Genomic DNA, 17870 nt, shown 5'->3' on the forward strand with positions numbered 1-17870 from the left:
CCCCCACCCACAACTTCTCACCTGAATGCATTTTTTTAAATACTATTTGAAGGGGCTGGGCAAAGGCTGAAATTTGGGTTGAGGGTTACCCTTTAAAGCAGACCGGAACTGTAACCATTTTCTTCAATGGTAAACAGCCTGAGTAAGACATCTTCGTTTATTCACCATCGTTGGTGAACAAGTGCACACTTTGGGAGGAGGGAGAGAATGATAATTGGGACAGTATACTGTGTGTGCGCATGTGAGAGAGTTATCAAAGAGGATCCAGGACGCCTTGTTTTCAAAATTTGATAGTTTACTTCAGGTTTCTTTTTATTTTATTTACTGCACATTGAAAATGTATGCAAATTCTATAAAAACTCAAACATGGACAGATAGGGCGAAGAGAAATGGAATACACTCACAACAGTCAATGTTTAGAGAAACATTAGCTGTGAAAGACAATTTTATGGCGTTCCAATCAAATTAATTGTCGCTTTGTGTCCAGTCAGATACAGAGATTTAAATCACACATACAGATATGTATACATTTACAAAACACTGTCTCTGAAGAGTCAAACCCATTTTGGCCGTTCTCTGGAGCCAGTTAAAAGACCCTCTCTGTTAAAACCAGGGAGCCCAGCAGGAACGAGGCTCAGGTTGGTTGCTCAAATCAATGGTTTCATTTTTCAGTTGGTGGTGTAAATTCAGATAGCAGGATGTAGTCATGGGTTCTCGAGTCTGACGATGTTCCGTCAAAGACAGAGAAGCGCTTCCGGAACTAGTCGTGCCGGGGGCAGCCCAGGCATCCCGGTGGAACAGTCTTTTGTAGGGGCCTCAGGCGGCCTGGAGCTGTGGCCCTGGCGCCCCCAGACCCCCCTCTGCCAAGCCGTTAGGCCGGCTGCTGCCCGGGCAAGGCACCTCTTTCCTGGGGAGGGATGAGGCGAATAGGGTATCCAACATCCCCAGCACTTCCAGGAGGTCCTGCTGGTAGTCAATCTCTCTCTCCACCAGCTCCTGGAGACGCACAAGCTGTCTGTCCACTACTGAAGACTGACCCACCACTGCCTTGTAGATGTCTGAGGAGACCGAGGACAGGAGAACGTGACACACACATCTGCCAAACTTAAAGAATTTTTAAGAGTACAACTTCAGCGCGGCGGCACCCCTGGCCCTGCAGACCCCACAACGGCAAGCGTGTGACACCCACACTGCTCAAATCATAGGCAAACGCACCTTTTTTTGCCTAATAATGATTTGGCAGATGACTGCCTCAGTAGGAATGGTAGGGTTGTAACTATCCTGTAACTGTCATTTCCTGAAATCAAGAGTCTTAAATGATATCAAATAATGTAGCCAACACAGACGTCTTGTTTGATCCTAAATTAAATTGAGGTGGTCTCAATGACACATTTTCTAGATTAAATTTAGGGGTAATGATTATTCTAATTAATAGGTGTCTTTATAATTAGTCCAGTGAAAATGTAAACTGGCTTAATTTAGTTTGGGGAGAAAATTCAGAATAATTCAATTACTGGATGCAATGTACTGTAGGCTATTTGGAATATGAAACAACTGTCTTACTTTCTGCGAAGGACAGTAATAGATGAACATCTCTGCGATGTCCGTTTCCATTCACGCAGCGACGCGCAATGAACTACTGCAACACCGCACGTTTCCTTGCTCGTCAATGCGCTCGCACCGTGGTCCTCTGTAGCTCAGCTGGTAGAGCACGGCGCTTGTAACGCCAAGGTAGTGGGTTCAATCCCCGGGACCACCCATACACAAAAATGTATGCACGCATGACTAAGTCGCTTTGGATAAAAGCGTCTGCTAAATGGCATATTATATTATACTACCGTTGCGGATATCAAAGCATGTGGAGGCAAGAAAGTGTCCTTGCTTAGTTGACTAAACGCTACCTTTGTTGTTATGACACCTTAGCTACTTTGACCTCAAATGTGTGCAGGTTGGCAGGTCTGTATACATACTCAGAATAAATAACAAAAGAGAGATTTGTTTCACAAACTCACCTAGAATCATCTCAGTGGCGGTGACGAGGACAGGCGTAAACCTGGGATCAACTACATTCCTGTGAAGGAGAAGATAAAACAAAGTCAAGACACAACACGTGTGCCGCAGTCTCGTGTAGTGGTTGTACTGCAGACTCCTGACCACACATCGCCCCTTGCAGCATTGGTTCAAATCCAGCCTGTGCCTTCATATCGGTCTACCCCTGTCATTCATGACTATCTCAAAGAGAAAATACCAATACATTTTTTTTTAAAGACACATGGACAGGAAACAAACACTAGGGAGTAGGTAGGCGCTGATTTGGAATTGGGTATTTGAGTGAGTGTTACCCAATCAGGAAATTGAGGAGTTGAGAGAGGTTCTGCTCGTCTCGTCCAGCCAGAGCGTTATTCAATGTTCCTCGGCGATCCAACTCCTTCATCACCGCCACCGTGATCTCAGGCTTTCTGTTCTTCCTCCACGACTGCGTGCACACACACACTTAAAAATCAGCAACTTAAACACTATCAAGATATTTGTCTGAGTTGCCGAGATCATCAGGGATCCATTTGGAACAAAGAAAGTCATTGTACCTCCAGGGCGGTATCCAAGGCCTTGGAGATGTTGAATCTCTTCAGCTGTTTGTCGTATTTGGCCAGATGGCTCTTCACTGGTTTGCTGACAAGAAAGTCATCCTAAAGGAGGGAAGAGGGGGATTTCAGTTCACTAGCAAGGTTTATATTCAAAAATCTGCATAAAGAAAATGTGTGCATTTTCCCACCAGTGGTGTTTCCACCAAAGGGAATTGTTGCAGATAAAGATCAGTGGGTGATGACGTAGCACACACAATGTACTTTTTTGCTTAAGTTTTTATGCATTGAATAAAAATATAAAGTTCAATGTGTTTCCATTGTGTTTTCAACCCTGATAGTTTTGTCACAAAAACTGTTGCATTAATTAGCAAGTGTGCCTATTCTGGTCTTGGCATGTGCGCTCTAGCCAACAGCTCGCAGATACAGTGTGGGTAAGCTAGTCTACATGAGATTATTATGGATAAGAGCAAGAATATTTATATTTGTCAAATGGCAGTCAAGCGTCAATCATGTCACCAGAATCAGACCCTCAATATTTATTGGAAAGCAGGATCAACATCACCCTGTGAAGTTCATCATAAGTTATTTTATCTGCATGTAGCCTAATAAACTGCATGCTTTCCCGAGTCGTAGTGGGAGGACCACACACGATATCATCGTGTGACTCCACGTTAACTTCGATATGATGGATACTATCAATACTTGCGCATACAGGGTTTCTGCAAGTTCCATGAAGTTGAATTTAAGACTTAAAACCTTTTAATGCCAATTGGAATGCAAACGAATACCAATTTTGAGATCTGTGCGCACCACACACCTGCTAATATACCTCTCCAGAAATGAGCCCATGTTGGCAAAAAGTAGTATTTTTAGGGCTGGTTCTTTCAAAGGCTACAGCCTACTTTGCTCATATCATTTTAGCAATGAGCATTCTCCTGTAGCCTCACGGATGTAGTAGCACAGTGGCTAGGCTATAGATGGCTGAAGCATGGGGTTGTTATCTGCATTTGTTTGGCTAGATCACAAACTAAGTGTTCAGAATCCTTAAAGTCAGCACTGTTACTGTATAAAACATGTGGTCAACTCTCCATCTGGAGAGCTAGGCCACTGGGTATGCAGGCTTTTGATCCAGCCCTGCTCAAACACACGAGTCAGATTAACAAGGTCCCGTTGAGCAGTTCATTCGTAGAATCTGGTGTGTTAAGAGTAGGGCTGGAACAAAAGTCTACACACCCAGTAGCTCTCTTGGAGGTATTATGCTATAACATTAGAACATTAGCCTACAACCAAAAAGTTCAATAAAATAATTCCCTCATTCAGTGTATCAGGTATCTCATGGCTATACTTCAAAGCAAGGTAGCTAAGCGGGAGGGCTCTAGACTGACTTTTTCCAGTGCCAAATAAGACGTGAAAGAAGATAGATAGTTCATCTAACATGTTCAGGGAATACATGACATGTTTTGATGTGCAACATGTCAAAATATAGTGCAGAATAATCAGATATCTTTCTGAATATTTAGAGATGAATTTGTCTGCATGTTTTTTTGTGCATATTGGCCTAGGCTATGCTACATCATTTCTAAAAACATTAGCTAGATTGCTAACTCTAAATATAATATTGTTGCTAGATAGCCATGCAATTGATCTAACAGTAAATGTAATGTCCTACAAAAACGTTACATTGGTAGGCCTATATAGGCTACTTTATGTATTAGGCGCAAACGGCGCTGTCCGCTCCGTTCTGCTTGCGCATCATCTCAATTACATAACCCCACTTTATAAAAAGGAGTAGGCTATTTCAAATCCAATTTTATTTGCCACGTGCGCCGAATACAACAGGTGTAGACCTTACAGTGAAATGCTTACTTACAAGCCCTTAAACAACAATACAGTTGTAAGAAAAATAAGTGTTAAGTAAAAAAATAGGTACGTTAAAAAATAATTAAAGAGCAGCAGTAAAGTATATAATAATAATAATAAAATATAATATGCCATTTAGCAGACGCTTTTATCCAAAGCGACTTACAGTCATGCGTGCATACATTTTTTTTGTTTTTGTGTATGGGTGGTCCCGGGGATCGAACCCACTACCTTGGCGTTACAAGCGCCGTGCTCTACCAGCTGAGCTACAGAGGACCATAACAGTAGGGAGGCTATATACAGGGGGTACCCGTACAGAGTCAATGTGCGGGGGCACAGGTTAGTTGAGGTAATATGTACATGTAGGTAGAGTTAAAGTGACTATGCATAAATAATAAACAGAGTAGCAGCAGCGTAAAAGAGGGGGTGGGGTGGGGGAGACAATGCAAATAGTCCGGGTAGCCATGATTAGCTATTCCCTCTATATTGACAGTTATACTCGCATAAAGCTGAGACTCCAGTAACTGCAGTTGTTTTAGAAACTGTCTTTCCCACAATTACATTTCGAAATGTTGCTCAACTGTCAGTATGCCTGCACTTATCAGGATGGATCTCTCCCTTCATTCCGTGCGCAAAAGGAGGAGAGGGAGTGAGAGCCAGCAGCGAAACAGGGACAGGGCAGATACTTTCATTGCAGGAAGCAGGTTAATGCACATTAGCGTTGACCAAATAATGGTTTTAGAGCTAACAAATCTGCAGGGATGTCTAATCACCTAAATTACTTCGGTAAGAGGGGGGCAATGTCGGTGCTTTTCAGTTTATTGTCCCAGCTCTAGTTAGTGTTATTGTCTATCAAATTGTATAGGTTACTTTGCTCTCTCCTCTAGCAACGGCCCGACTCGCACATGACGTGCACACACAGAGGCGCACGTGGTTGGATAGCTCTCGGAAGTGCGCCTCAAGAATTGTTTTATGTTTAAAAAAATCATAATTGCCATGGTGGCAGCAATTAAGCAGCAACACAATATAACGGAAACGCTTTAGTCATCTCCATCACATTTGTAAGACCTTTGAAAACATTTTAAGACTTAAGCCCTTTAAATCAGATAAATTCATTTAAGAGACTTTAAGGACCCGCGGGCACCCTGGCATAAAGGCGTTTCCACTGCCATTTCTCGCATAATTAATTTTACAGACACAAAAAGATCCCACCATGTCGAACAAACATGATCTGTCAGCATTTATAAAATTGTACTGAAACTTCCTGTTTTCATCACAGCTGTAGTGATTATTAATAATTGTTTTATACGGTATGACTTCACTCGCATAACAACTGTGGATGGAAATGTGGTTTCTCATATTTAAAAAAAATACTGAATTCAACAATGGAGAGTTATCTGAATTCAAACAGTAGACTGAAAATAAGTCCTTGGAGAATGTAACTATATCCTTAATTGAAAATACATGCCATTAAACATGATCTTGTTGACTAATATATTTGTCAGAGGCTGTGGTTGAGATCATCATTTGTAGTTCTGTCGATGGATCACTCAAGGTGTCATCACTCAACAGGCCTGTTGTTCATAGCATTTAGGATCCCAGCACTGAACGACTTCAAGGCTACCATCTGGTACCGTTAGTAGGGTCACAGTATCCTGACCATTAGGCTTGGGTTGAACACCGTATACCGGGGTATTTGAAAAAAAGCCACCGGATGGTTTTTCAATACAGTCGAAATATTTCTTTGAAGTTCTTCAATAAATATTTGGAGCTACTTTTTAAGTAAATACCTGCAGTCAACTAGTGCAATACTTTAGGAGATAAAGCAGATTGCGCTCTTCATTTCACCGGTCACATTATTTTACATTATGAAGCTTACAGTAGTTTCCCTGAACATTTAAGCCAGTCACGTGTTTGTTAATAGCCCAACGGGAGAAAGTGAGAACTGAGTCCATAGCGTTCTATATCTATTGGTGAGTCTCTTCTTATGCGGCACCTATGATGTGATGAAGTTACACTTGCATGCAATTCACTAGTAAATATTTGCCATCAGATATCTTATAATAGCCAGAAGTCAAAGAGCTCTGGATGAGTTACACTACATGACCAAAAGGATGTGAACACCTGCTCGTCGAACATCTCATTCCAAAATCCTGGGCATGGAGTTGGTCCCCCATTTGCTGCTATAAACCACCTCCACTCTTCTGGGAAGGCTTTCCACTAGATGCTGGAACATTGCTGCGGGGACTTGCTTCCATTCAGCCAAAAAGCATTAGTGAGGTCGGGCACTCATGTTGGGTGATTAGGCCTGGCTTCGCAATCGGCGTTCCAAATAATCCCAAAAGGTGTTTGATGGGGTTGAGGTCAGGGCTCTGTGCTGACCACACCGATCGACAAACCATTTCTGTATGGACCTCACTTTGTCCACGGGGACATTATCATGCTGAAACAGGAAAGGGCCTTCCCCAAATTGTTGCCACAAAGTTGGAAGCACAGAATCGTTTACAATGTCATTGCATGCTGTAGCGTTAAGATTTCCCTTCACTGGAACTAAGGCGCCTTGCCCAAACCATGAAAAACAGCCCCAGACCATTATTCCTTCTCCACCAAACATTACAGTTGGCACTATGTATTCGGGCAGGTAGCATTCTCCTGGCATCCGCCAAACCCAGATTCCTCCGTTGGACTGCCAGATGGTGAAGAGTGATTCCTCACCCCAGAGAACGCGTTTACACTGCTCCAGAGTCCAATTGCGGCAAGCTTTACACCACTTCAGCCGACGCTTGGCATTGCGCATTGTGATCTTAGGCTTGTGTGCGGCTGCTCAGCCATGGAAGCCCATTTCATGAAGATACCGACGAAGAGTTCTTGTGCTGACGTTGCTTCCAGAGGCAATTTGGAACTCGGTAGTGAGTGTTGCAACCGAGGACAGACTTTTTACGAGCTACGTGCTTCAGCAATCGGCAGTCCCATTCTGTGAGCTTGCGTGGCCTACCACCACGCGGCTGAGCCGTTGTTGCTCCTAGACGTTTCCACTTCACAATAACAGCACTTACAGTTGACCGGGGCAGCTCTAGCGGGGTACAATTTTGACGAACTGACTTGTTGGAAAGCTGGCATCCTATGACGTTTCACGTTGAAAGTCACTGAGCTCTTCAGTAAGGCCATTCTACTGCCAATGTTTGTCTATGGAGATTGCATGGCTGTGTGCTCGATTCTGTACGGCTGCCATTTCCCCCCCAGTGCTTTCCTCCTAGCGGTTTTTTCCTCCTCCGTCTTCTTCCCTCTGCTCCATGTACACATGCTGCTCTTCCTTCAGAAAAGCATGCATCACAATTTAGTTTATTTGCACAATTTCTCTCGGTAACTTTCGCTTGTAAATGTCCACACTCACCAAAAATGATATTTCGGTAGCTACTAGCTATACTTGTATAATTTTATGAGCTGGATTTGCCTGTATTTGCAATTAGTTTGTTCGTTTTCGCTCATTAGCATTTAGCTAACAGAGTCTATGTGATTTTGCTATTAGTTCATGCAAATTCTGTTAGCATTCTGGCAATAGAGTCCCAATAGGCTTTCCTTGCGTTTTTGGTGCCCCCATGTGTACTCTGCTGGTAATACCATAAATCCCAGCATGAGAGAAAAATGATATGACGATATGAAAATCTGGCTGACCCGGTAACTGCCAAAATAATGGAAACACTTGAGTAAATAAGGGATACAAAGTATATTGAAAGCAGGTTATTCCACACAGGTGTAGTTCATGAGTTAATTACGAAATGAACATCCCATCATGCTTAGGGTCATGTATAAAAATGCTGGGCAGGCCATTATTTTGCCTATCATGGCTATGCCCCCATAGGATGACAATAACCCCACCCACAGGGCACTGAATGGTTCGATGAGTATGAAAACGATGTAAACCATATGCCATAGTCGGCAGGTAGCTTAGTGGTTAAGAGTATTAAGCCAGCAATCGAAAGGTCACTGGTTCGAATCCCTGAGCCGACTAGGTGAAAAATCTGTTGATGTGCCCTTGAGCAAGGCACTAAACCCTAATTGCTCCTGTAGGTCGCTCTGGATAAGAGAGTCTGTTAAATGACTAAAATGTAGTTGTAATAGCCATCTCACTCACTAGATCTCAACCCAATTGAACACTTACGGGAGATTCTGGAGCGGCGCCTGAGACAGCGTTTTTCCACCACCATCAACAATATACCAAATGATGGAATTTCTCATGGAAGAATGGTGTCGCATCCCTCCAATAGAGTTCCAGACACGTGTAGAATATATGCCAAGGTGCACTGAAGCTGTTCTAGCTCATGGTGGTGGCCCAACACCCCATTTCCTTTTTTTGGGCAGTTACCTGAAGTTCCTCACAGTAGAACAACATTCCTCTATCCTGGTCCAGGAGAGCTTTAGGGTGTGCACTGTGCCGGCTTTTTTTCAAGCCCAGCACAAACACACCTGGTTCATCTATCATCAAGTCCCCATGAGTAGCTGATTAATTGAATCAGGTGTTATAGTACTGGGCTAAAACAAAAACCTGCACAACTGCAGCTTTCCAGAAACAGGGTTAAAAACCCCTGCAAACATTTATACAATAGTGAGAATTGTTCTTTGTAGTAGAATTGTTCTTTGGGGCCCCGTGTAGCTCAGTTGGTAGAGCATGGCGCTTGCAACGCCAGGGTTGTGGGTTCATTTCCCACGGGGGGCCAGTATGAAAATGTATGCACTCACTAACTGTAAGTCGCTCTGGATAAGAGCGTCTGCTAAATGACTAAAATGTAAATGTAGTAGAATAAAACAGTTGGGGGAATATGCACTTGCCTTTTTCGGGACGTAGTTTCTTCCTTTGACAAAGATGCGGTACACCGGCCTCCTCCTCTGTTTGCCAGCCACTTCCTGTTTCTCCTCAGGGCTCTTCCTGTGTTTGATGCTCAGGATGCCATTGGTCATCCCCACGACAACAGACTCGTCATCAGGCTAAACATACACACACAGAAACTTTCAAGCCTTCATACACAATCCATACACAATCCACACATCAAACATCATCATAATAGCGGATTGCTAAATCTCAGTATGGCATTACTAGTGAACTTACAGCCAGGGCAAGACTGAGAATGGAGGCGGCGTAGTCAAAGTTATGAACCACCTTGTAGTTGGTTGTGTTGTAGACTTTCACGTGCCTGGAGGGTAAAAAAAAAAAAAACATGCATATTCATCTAATCAAGAGATCCATCAAAACATACCAATTGTGCCGTTAAAATAACCATCTTGTTAATAAAATATGATATGTTTGTCAGAGGCTGTGTCAGAGTTGAAGAGCTCATTTGTAGTTCAGTCGATGGATCACTCAAGGAATTAACATGCCTGCTGCAATACACACAAATCTGTCCAGGTACGCAGATTGCCGTCTGTCTAGAGCTGCTCACACACACACACACCTGTCGAGTGAGGCAGAGAGCAGTCTCTGTCCGTTGCCGCTGAGACCGAGGCAGGTGACGGTCTTGTGGTGGTTCTTCAGTGACACCAGAGGCTGGCCTCCTTTCAGAAGGTCCCACACCTTCACATAGCGCCCTCCTGTGTGGGGGAAGACAACAATCTGGTATAAACGGTCCTTTCCTCCATCAGCACAGATGCGACAAGCACAACAACAAATAACGGAGGGGCACAGGTATGAGGTCAATTTCAAAGATACACATACTTATCGTTTGAGGGGGATGGCATTTTACATTTACATTTTAGTCATTTAGCAGACGCTCTTATCCAGAGCGACTTACAGTTAGTGAGTGCATACATCATTTTTTTTTTTTTATACTGGCCCCCCATGGGAAATGAACCATGCTCTACCAACTGAGCTACATCCCTGCCAGCCATTCCCTCCCCTACCCTGGAGGACGCTGGGCCAATTGTGTGCCGCCCCATGCGTCTCCCGGTCGCGGCCGGCTACGACAGAGCCTGGATTCGAACCAGGATCTCTAGTGGCACAGCTAGCACTGCATGATAAAATTAAATTAAATTGACAAGTGCACCCTTATTGAACAATTTATCCTTTATTTAACCAGGGAAGTCACGTTGAGATTGACTCATTGATCTCTGGTCGGGGTGGATGGGTGGGCATATAACGCGAAACTCTAGCAACCCAAAGGTTGCGAGTTCGAATCTCATCACGGACAACTTTAGCATTTTTGCTATTTACTTACTACTTTTTTGCAACATTGCAACTACTTAGTATGTTAGCTAACCCTTCCCTTTTAACCTAACTCCTAAACTTAACCCTAACCCCTAGCTTAGCCAACGTTAGACAGCTAGCTATTGTTAGCCACCTAGCCAGAATTCGTAACATTACATTTACATTTTAGTCATTTAGCAGACGCTCTTATCCAGAGCGACTTACAGTTAGTGAGTGCATACATTTTCATACTGGCCCCCCATGGGAAACGAACCCACAACCCTGCCGTTGCAAGCGCCAAGCTCTACCAACTGAGCTACAGGGGACTAACATATCATACGTTTTGCAAATTCGTAACCTATAATACAAATTGTAATTCGTAACAGATCATACGAAATGGGTGATGGACATCCAAAAACGTATACATATCATACTAAATGGAGTGTCTTGGATTTACATACAAAATAATACAACATGCTCTGAGACCATGTTGGTAAAGGAGATCAAGTAAGGCCGCTACTATTGGGACACAACCATACCAGTGTGGTGTCTGGTCTTCATCTTGAGGACCACAAATGCTTATGTAACTCACGATCACGGTATAATATTATGGTTATGCATCTCTGCGGTTACAGCTTACCTGCTGAAACCAGTAGTCCTTCTGAGGGGTAGAGTAGAACGCTCTCTACAGGCTGGCTGTGGTCCATGGTCATCACACTCTTTTCCACTCTGGCATCAAACACCCTCAGTGTGTGGTCATAGGAGCCTGAAGGTGGGGGACAGAGACAGTACAGAGTGAAACAAACAACAAACTTTCAGCTTGTGTGTAGATGACAAACCAACACTATCAAGAATGTGTGACTGTTTAAAGGGATAGTTCGGGATTTTGGCAATGAAGCCCTTTATCTACTTCCTCAGAGTCAGAAGAACTTGTGGATACCATTTTTATGTCTGCGTCCAGTATGAAGGAACTAAGAGATAGTTTCACAAGCTAATGCTAACTAGCATTAGCGCAATGCCTCTGGTCTACAGAAACAGCTAGCATGCTAGGTCTTCCCATAGACTTCGTCATTACTCCAACGCTAGTTAGCAATTGCGCTAATGCTAGTTGCCAACTTCCTTAAAACTTAACTCAGACATAAAAATTGTATCCACCAGTTCATCTGACTCTGGGGAAGTAGATAAAATCCCAAACTATCCCTTTACGATAGCTGGTAGAGGCTGTTGTCAGAAATCATTATTTGTACTTCCGTCGATGGATCACTCAAGGAATCATCACACAACATGTCTTTGTATGAGTAACTGTGCTTAATTTCACCAGTTATGAAGATATCTCTGTTGAGTTTGCTGGTGGTGCCACAGCGGATATAGTCTGTGTGTTCCTTGTATGAGGTCAGTTCAGTGGAATTGGGGATGTCCCACAGGCGACAGGTGTAGTCGTCTGAGCCCGTCAGGATGTGGTAACAGTCTGAGGTGAAATCTGTTACATGCACCCCCCTTGAGGAGAGACACAGTTCAGTTAATTATTGTAGTAAAGAACACCAGAGGTGTTATCTGCACAGTAATAAGGAATGAAAAATGGGATCCAAAACATCCACACAAGACACTTGTCAAAGGCTGTTGTCAGAGTCGTTGAGACCATCATTTTTAGTTCAGTCGATGGATCACTCAAGGAATCATCACTCAATGGGCCTGCTGCTGCGCTTAGCCATTTTATTTTCGCCCACTGATTGGAAAACGTCCCCTAATTATTTCCTATCAGACATTGGAAACCTGGTGACGTTGAATTGAGGACCTACTTTGTGTGCCCTTTGAACACCCTGAGCGCCACCTTGCCGCTAACGTCAAAGAGCCGCACCACTGAGTCCTCACATCCTGCCACCAAGAGCTGACCGTCTGACCGGAACTTTCCGCTGTACGCCGTGTCCTTGAAGCGCGTAAACGTCTTGACTGGCTCCTGAGAAAACGGTCCGTAGATGTGGATCTGAAACAGGCAGCGGGTTTAGAGTGAGGGACACACACACTTTCAGCTTATGTAGATGGCAAACCAACACTATCAAGACTGTATGATTGTTTACGATGGCTCGTAGAGGCTATGGTCAGAAATGTTTAGATCATCATTTGTAGTTCAGTCGATGGATCACAGAAGGAATTACTTTATATGCCATTGTCGTCATTGATTTAATGAACGGATATAGGTCAGAACCTAAATTAACCACCATTGAGTCCAAGTCTACTAACTACTAATGTGTCTGAACGGCAGTGGGGCCAGCCTACCCGTGTAGAAGCGGTCACTGCATAATTGTGTGGCGCCAGAGGGGAGAAGTCAATGCTTGTGACTGCTCCAAACTCCTTTATCTGGACTGGGGCCTGAAAACAAGCAACAGAGAAGAGTTGAGAGAATACAATCGAAGACAAGTCAACTTCATCAGTTCAATAGTATGCTATTCTTGCCTTGTTACTGCAATATGGAAATGTTATAGCTAGTATACTCATGCAGCCACCAACACCACTTACATCGACAGTGTGACAGGCTTACCTTGTAGTTTTTCCAATACAATGTGTCCGGAGTAACTTTCTCTCCAAGTTTGGGATATATTGGGATTTTTGTGGGTTTGAATGAAGCCATTTCAGGATGTTGATAAGGCTCCTCTCAATCTTCGGATAGTTTGAGCCCACCTAATTGATGTGAGGAACACATTAAATATGAACACTGAAATAAACCTAATCTAAAACTGAGCAGGCAGAAACACTAGCTACAAACGTCAGCACTGTTGTATGCAGAGCAGCATGTGCTAGCTACCTAAGTATTAACAATTTAAGTCTGCAACATCAGACAGCTTAGAACTGATTATGCTTGGGTTAACTACCCACTAGCGTCTACACACACTTAACGTATGGAAGTAACCTCTTTCTTCGATCACTTTATTGAGATGGAAAAGCAGGAGTATAGCATTGAAAATGGCTAACTAAACTAGCATACCCAACGTGGTCCGCACGCCAACTAGATTTAACATAAATACTTTTTCAAACAAGGTTTCTCACCTTTGGTTGGTATTCCTTGACTAAACTCGGTAGATCGAAATCCACTTGATTCAATTCAGAAATAGGTTTTCAAAGCAAAATGTATTCATGTTTAAAACGTTATCACGTTGTTCTGTGCCCACAGGATGCAGTCAAAGACCGTACAGTGAAGAGAGCAGAAACTGCTTCTCCAATAAAAATCCCTGATCACACATGTAGGCGATGTCATGGCGACTTTGGCTAGCTAAACTCATGCGCAGAAACACGTCATTGGGTCAAACGATCGACTCGCGCCAAACTGCGCATGTGCATGCCGTCAAATCAAAAGGGACTCTTTCGATATAAAGTAATTTTTGACGAAAATGATAACGTTTCAGTTTGTTACTTTCACGCGGTTGGAGTAATAACATATTCAACTACTACTTTCCATTTCTCTCATTGACTTCTCAAACCCCAAACCCCGCCTCGTCTGCTTGGTCTGTTTCACAAGCGTTCCCGGAGGTCTCGCGATGTTGCGCCTCTGGGTTTAGAAACTCTGTGATGACGCCGTGTTTAAAATCTCCACTTCCGTTTAAAAAGAAAAAACTTTATTGTTTACTGTTTCATTGGCCAACCAACCATCTCCTGCCTGGTAGCTGTCCACCGTGCATGTCCAATGGATACATTCTGGTGAATTCCAATCAGTTCATAAGCTTCTTTAACTAATTGAAATGTGATTCAGTTGATTAACTAATTGCCTTTAATTTGACATCTCTCATCTCCCTGTCAACATTTCATATCAAAGTGCGTCACTTCCTCGCAAAAAGCAGTCAAACCATCAGCGCCTTATGTAAATTTAAATTATTTAAATTGAACTATATTTTAAGACATTTAAATACTCTACCAACAAAAAAGCTGTTAGAATTATAAATGTGTGTATGTCCCTTAAGGTTCTCCTGTAATGTTATATTGTAACCCCTAGCCCAATTGTCCTTTGTATATTCTTTACATATACTTGTGTTCCCCCATGTTCTTTTTGTATTGATTTGTTGCTAATATTTTTTATATATTTTTTATAACTAAAAACATTCGCGCCTTATTTCCCTCCTGAATTTGGATGCGTACATACACAACACTTTGAGGTAACACGTGTTTTCTGGTAGGGAAAGTGACCGCTCTAACAATGGCAATACATTTCCTCAAAGATGGAAAGCAGGGGGGGAGGAGGCGAGATCAGGTGGGACCATTCTCGCCAACGAGAGGGCAGATACGTCTGTGCCACTATAGCGTCTGTGACGTCATGGGCATTGAGGCTGTCTCCATTTTAAAGTAGTCCATTTTTCTTCTTCTTCATTGAGTACCACAGTATGAGTCATAATACCCATAAAATCTAGCAGTAAAACCCAGAAAGTTTTCCAATTGTTTTTTCACCATTAATTTTTGAGTCAGGGATTTTAGAACTACTTCATTTAAGGTCTGTGTTTCGTGTAGGCTTACCCTGGCGTGATGTTTTGATAACCGTGTAAATCTCTCTTGGACAAGGTAACTTGTCAATATATTCGCCTGTAATTAACCCCCCAAAACGAAATGCTAATTAGACGCTAATGTGGCTATCATACAGAACTACACATCTTGTCGCAAGCTTTGATGTCATCCCTCAAGGCACATTTCTCAATGCAAACTCATCGACAAGTAGCAAGTAACCTAGCAAGTAGATATAATAGCCTTTTCAGTTTATCATGTAAATAATTGATATAGTGTATTTCTCGTGTGTATTCTTGTTTAGCATATTTCAAATGACCTAGCAAGCTACCGTAGCATTTTTGTATTACTTTAATTTGTAAAATTACCCTCTGGCCTTTTGTAGCGAACTAGCTAACCTTAGGCTAACTGGTCTCTCCGTCGATCAGAAGCAAGGATGGTTCTGTGCTATGTACCTGATTGTAACCACTACTCCGATAAGCACATGTGCATTTTATAGTTTTCCGACCTCTGTAACCGAGAGGGGTTGCTGGAGTCGTGTGATAAGGTAAGCCCTGTTTGCTAGCTGCTAACAAGCAATTTTTGTTAGGTCAAATATATGTGGTTAGCTAGTTGTTTATGAAAATTAACTAGATACCCACCGACTGTTGTTATGTGTACAACACACGTTACCTTCCTTACAAGTAAAAATAACCATAATGACTGTTGTGACCTTTTTATTGACGTCTTTAGTGAGCTAGCCAGCTAGTTAACATTAGCTCAGGGTTTGTGTAGTCATACTTTTTCACGTGGTGACAGGCTAGATATCGTTAGCTCACCAGGAAAGGGATATTTAGCTAGCTAGTTAATGTTAACTCACTCGTTCAAGTTCGTGCAGTCAGACTTGCTAGCTAACGTTAGACCGGCACCATGGCAAGGATAGTTGGTTAGCTAGCATGTCACCACTTAGAAAAGTCTCACTACACGAACGGTGAGCTAATGTTAACTAGCTAGCTAAATATCGCCTTGTGGGTGAGCTAGTTAGGCACCTTGGTTGGCTAGTTATCTACATTAGCTAAAGTTGGCTAGCTAGCTCACAAAGGGCTCAATGTTTTCCCCGTATAAAACACAGAAACTGTTTTGTTCCACGAGTGCATCTGTTGTACATGACTAATCAAGTGACCTGTATAGTCAGTTATACATGTCAGCAGGGATGGAAATTAAGCTAGCCCAAGGCTAGTACTTTTCAGACTGGGCTAGTAGACAATGTGCCAAACTAGCCTGACACAGCAGTGAAATGTTGCCTTTACAAACATTGCATGCCACAGATTTAGGACCTGAATGTAGAAATCGTGTTCTGCTGGCCAGTGCCCAAAATCCTTTTTACATCCCTGCGTATCAGTCCCTTTCAGACGATCCCCCTATCACTGTTGGTCCTCCTCAGTGACCTCATGGCTAAGGGTTTTAACATTCCTCTTGAGAATTAGAATCAGAAGTACAGTCGTATAGCTCTTCGCAATACTTCCCCTCTTCGGGCAAATAGTACCCTAGACTGTCCTGATCATCTAGTTGAGCATTCCAGAAAATTCCTCCATCCCAGCAGAAATGTCCCATCCACACAGTAGGATTTTAGATGTGCAGATTAGGGCTGTCCCCGATTAAAAAAAATAATAATAAAATAAAATAAAAGCTTGGTCGACCGAAAGTTCACTCTTCTTTCGACCAATCGATTGCTCAAAACTTTTAAACATATTTTTCCATATATAGACACACCCTATATATTTTAATCAATTATATGCATTGAGCTTGTCTGATGCTTTAATCTTATGGTTTGATAACTCAAGAGGGCGCCAGAGATATAGATAACTAGAAGAAAAAAACCTTAACCTGACCCAACTATTCTCCTCCCGCTCCTGCTGGCTTTCGCAGATTCTGCCATTACTCTCCTGAAGTAATAGGCTACACGAGGAGGCTGCAACATTTCTCATGTGGAATGCTATTTTATCTTACCATTTCTACCAATCTGCGTGCCGGTTACGGTTTTCATATGCACATTTTCGTGAAACAGTTTAATTTAATTTACCATAACGTCTTCATATCTCAAAATCATTGTCATTTGGTTAATCAAAATGTTATCCAAATCTAAATGAAAATTATACAAACCTAAAAAGCTACTTCTATTGAAATTGCCAACAATGTAAAAATAGCCTACATAAAGCCAACAAATAAAAACCTTGCAGCCTGCAGGTAGAAAATATCCTGATAAAAATTAATATCCTATGAATCACATTGGCCTGTCTGCAACAAACTTGAAACATTGTATCAACTATTAACTTGGGTCTGGCCCAAAACTAGAAACATTGTATAAAATATTCTGGGCCCTCAGAGTTTCCTGCACCAGTGAGCTTGGGACAGACACAGCTGTAGGCTACTTGTGCAAGGGATATGAAGCAGTGCTTGACTTGGGCAGGAGCTCACCAGAACTGAGTGCCGCCACCTCAAATGTTCTACTGCTTGAGCTCTTGTTCCTCTTATAGAATATTAGCTCAAAAGGTATTGTGGAGCTCCTGCACCTAAATATAAACAGTACCAGCACCCAAAATGAGTCCTGGAACTATTTCAGTCCAAGTCAAGCACTGATAAGAAGCCTATTTTATGACGTTTCCACTGGATCAGAGCATTAAATTTTTCCTTTTCACGCTGAGTGGTTATTAAAGGGAGAGAGCTGGAAAGAGTTTTCAAATACATTGAACTATTGGAATTCTCAATGGATGTCAAGATTT

The 17870-nt window shown here is 42.6% G+C and overlaps 1 protein-coding gene across 1 annotated transcript; it reads right to left on the reverse strand.

Moving 5' to 3' along the window:
• Positions 1–291: 291 nt before the first annotated feature.
• On the reverse strand, positions 292–14140 carry utp15 (UTP15 small subunit processome component). The gene is made up of 13 exons (XM_041900519.2): positions 13669–14140; positions 13163–13302; positions 12901–12993; positions 12423–12607; positions 11942–12120; positions 11264–11389; positions 9896–10031; positions 9553–9637; positions 9276–9431; positions 2586–2687; positions 2343–2476; positions 2013–2071; positions 292–1058 (listed from the first exon to the last, which is right to left on the reverse strand). The coding sequence occupies exons 2-13, from the start codon at positions 13250–13252 to the stop codon at positions 817–819; spliced, it is 1587 nt and encodes a 528-aa protein (XP_041756453.1). The 5' UTR covers positions 13253–13302; positions 13669–14140; the 3' UTR covers positions 292–816.
• Positions 14141–17870: the final 3730 nt, after the last annotated feature.

Source organism: Coregonus clupeaformis, chromosome 16 (genome assembly GCF_020615455.1).
Source record: "Coregonus clupeaformis isolate EN_2021a chromosome 16, ASM2061545v1, whole genome shotgun sequence".
Classification (NCBI taxonomy): Eukaryota; Metazoa; Chordata; class Actinopteri; order Salmoniformes; family Salmonidae; genus Coregonus; species Coregonus clupeaformis.

What these genes read in the sequence shown, in the direction of transcription:
- utp15 (XM_041900519.2), bottom strand. Translation starts at nt 13,252, where the DNA reads ATGGCTTCATTCAAACCCACAAAAATCCCAATATATCCCAAACTTGGA. An exon ending in CAGAGATATCTTCATAACTG is followed by an intron (nt 11,390 to 11,941) that starts GTGAAATTAAGC and finishes CCCCACCTTCAG; the next exon opens with GCTCCTATGACCACACACTG. An exon ending in CTCCTCAATTTCCTGATTGG is followed by an intron (nt 2,072 to 2,342) that starts GTAACACTCACT and finishes TCTCCTTCACAG; the next exon opens with GAATGTAGTTGATCCCAGGT.